The 3173-nt window shown below is 41.8% G+C and overlaps 1 protein-coding gene across 1 annotated transcript; it reads left to right on the top strand.

Moving 5' to 3' along the window:
- Positions 1-220: 220 nt before the first annotated feature.
- On the top strand, positions 221-3166 carry sll (adenosine 3'-phospho 5'-phosphosulfate transporter 1; the record flags this gene model as incomplete). Its single annotated transcript, XM_013324210.1, has 6 exons — positions 221-385; positions 813-923; positions 1074-1177; positions 2272-2456; positions 2536-2911; positions 2993-3166. Coding segments are annotated over exons 1-6 (973 nt in total), but the record flags the coding sequence as incomplete, so codon positions are not given.
- Between the last annotated feature and the right edge of the window lie 7 nt (positions 3167-3173).

Raw genomic sequence — 3173 nt, 5'->3', positions numbered from 1 at the left:
TATCCAGTGTTTTCAGAATAATGAACAAATAAATTATACAGCGGTATGTTTTGACCACATATTCGATAATATTTTATTATTTATGTTTTTTATTTATATTATTTAAATTTCTGGCTTGACTTGGCTCCATATTTTGCTCATTTTTGCCCAACATAAAAAAAGCAAAAAAAACTTTATTGATGACATTTGACAATGACAGTGACAGTTAAACATGTGATTGTGTTGGGGGAGGGAATAACATCGTTCGGAATTAGGCCTGGAAAATGCTTGTTTTTAAGTAAATAAAATAAAACATTATCAAAATTACATATCAAGCAGTATTTATTAGATCTTTATTTATAGTTTTAAAGTAATCTTACAAAATGCGGTCAAGATTAGTTATTGGGTGAGTGAATGTTGTATATACAATGATAGTGTATTAGAAATTGAATGTAAGTTATTTTTTTAAGTCGCGGAAACTAAAAAGGCCAATATTAATGTTTTTATAAAATTAGCACAGTGATAACACAATATACCTTACAACACAACATATGAAAATCACTTCAAATCTAGTAATTAATATTTATTGTTTAAGATAGTTTTTAAATAATCCTTAAAGTGCATTTATTTGGAACCAATGATCACTTGTGAAGTAAAAAAAGAAAGTGACACAAAATTTGTTGGAATAAAGGCAATGTAGGAAATAATTACATAACTACTCAGAATTTATTTATTTTTTTAGTTATTTACATAAAATTTTTGTATTATTCTCATTCGATATTGGATGTGAATGTGATGTGTGGCACATACAAGTTGATTCTGTCTACCATCAGATGCGTGCTGGTCTCCTGTTTGCTGCTAGCATGGGTGTTCAGCAATCTGTACCAGGAGCTGCTAGACATCTACGAGCATACCGAAGTGCTCATTGACTCTGACTACTCATGGTCAGTATGTTGTTCTTTACAACATGTTATTATATATTTAATTGACTGACTCGGGAGGATAATGTTTTATAAAGTGTTGATTTTGAATGTTGGAACCCGCAGATAGAGGCAATGGTTTACTACAATAGACAATTGATTTGATGTGTGTAGGTGTTTCCGGCTGCTGCTGAACCTGGTGGGCTACTCCACCATCCTGGTTCCCGGCTACCTCCTCTACAAGTACCTGCACAAGACTCAATACTTTGACAAAATAAGTAAGTTTACATTTCAATGTTCCATTCCTATCTATAAGTGTTTAGTTTTTAACAAGGAATAACATAAGCAGAGATAACAAAATAAAAAAAACAATTATTTGTAGATTTATTAGAAATTTAAATACAGCAGTTGCTAATTAAAATTAATGAAATGAGATAAACATTCCACATTGACTTGTAGCAAAGTTTCTTTGTTGTCTATGAAGCATAAATTCAGTCAACAACATTTTCAATATGTTACAATCTCAAACTGAACAGTTCAATCTATGAGGAAGTGGATGTAGCGTAATTACTAGATTTAAACAAATAAACAGAGCGAGGTAAATAAAACCTGCGCTTGCATGTAACCTGCTATACAGACAAAATGGTTGTACCTATGACATGTGGGATTATTGAACCCATGTTATTGAGGACGCTATTATTTTAAATGGAATATTTTAGCTACTGTGGCAGTTTTGAGCGCCAAGTGATATGACATCGCGTCAGTTTTTATAAACATCAATTAAAGTCAATGAATTAAGTTACCATACTAGAGATGCATATATTGCTGAATGTGTACTTGCAAAGGCCTCATGTTTCAATTTTGTTTGTTTCTTAACAATTTAATGTAAGCCGGCCACAAGATGAATTGTGTCAATTCCATTACTATATCTGTAAATATTTGTATTGTAGAAGATATATGTAGTTTTGATTTAATCTATAATATAAATATGAGCCAGTAGTATGTATGTTGGAAGATACAAGCTATTAGTATATGCGATGATTATCAGCAGAGATAAGCCGCTAGTCGATTCCATAATTTCCACAGGTAGTTGATGTAGGCGCGATAAGCCACCGCTCGATGTGAACAAATTTGTCTAACTGTAATTAAGCTAATGGTAAAATCGATCTTCATCAATCCAAAATCAACAATGCCTAAGCTTTTGACCGAAAGCAAAAAAAAAAAATTAAACCCGATTTAAATGTATAATTTTTATATAAGAAACTAGAGGTTTTCGTAACATAAATAATGCGATCTGTTGATGATATAAAAGGCTGAGACAAGAACACTTTTTCTGGTAATTTGATGGACGTGTACGATTGTACGTCGACAGCGAAGCACACGTGGGTGTCGCGGCTGCTGCTGACGTGCTTCGGTGAGCCGGGGGAGCGGCTGCCGGAGGCGGCCAAGCCCCCGCGCGCCGAGGGCCGCGAGTGCCTCGAGCTCGTGTTCTGCTTCGGGGGGCTGATGGCCGCCTACCTCGTGTGGGGGCTGCTGCAGGAGAAGATCATGACGCAGGTCAATACTGCCGCATCATAGTCGGTGACAACATCCCTTAGAGCTCGGTGTTGCGAGTACGTTTAACTTTGTGCGACAGAACTACGTGATGGCGGACGGCAGCCTGGTGCGGTTCGACGACTCGCAGCTGCTGGTGTTCGTGAACCGGCTGCTGGCGTTCGCGCTGGCGGTGGGCCGGCTGGCGTGGCGCGGCCGGCCCGTGCTCGTCGCGCCGCTCTACAACTTCTGCTACTGCGCCCTCACCAACATCATCAGCGCCTGGTGCCAGTACGAGGCGCTCAAGTTCGTCAGCTTCCCCACGCAGGTCCTCTCCAAGTCCTGCAAGGTGATCCCCGTGATGCTGATGGGCAAGCTCATCTCGCGCAACAAGTACGAGCCCTACGAGTACCTCACCGCGCTCCTCATCTCGCTCGGCATGGCGCTCTTCATGTTCGGCAGCCACGACGACTACGCAGGTAACGCCTGCGCGGTCACGCCGGGTCCTCGCCGGGTACTCGCCGGGTACACGCCGGGTACACGCCGCCTTGTGTGTGCAGTGTCGGCGGCCACCACGGGCTCGGGGCTAGCGCTGCTGGCGCTGTACATGGCCTGCGACAGCTTCACCTCCTCCTGGCAGGCGGCGCTGTTCGCGCGCCACTCTCCGCGCCCGCTGCAGATGCTCGCCGCCGTCAACCTCTGCTCGCTGGCGCTCACCGCCGCCGCCCTGCCCCGCCCCAC

Source organism: Papilio xuthus, unplaced genomic scaffold (genome assembly GCF_000836235.2).
Source record: "Papilio xuthus unplaced genomic scaffold, Pxut_1.1 DF825003.1, whole genome shotgun sequence".
NCBI lineage: Eukaryota > Metazoa > Arthropoda > Insecta > Lepidoptera > Papilionidae > Papilio > Papilio xuthus.
The sequence above is the reverse complement of the archived record's forward strand: the minus strand, read 5'-3'. Positions and strand labels throughout refer to the sequence as shown.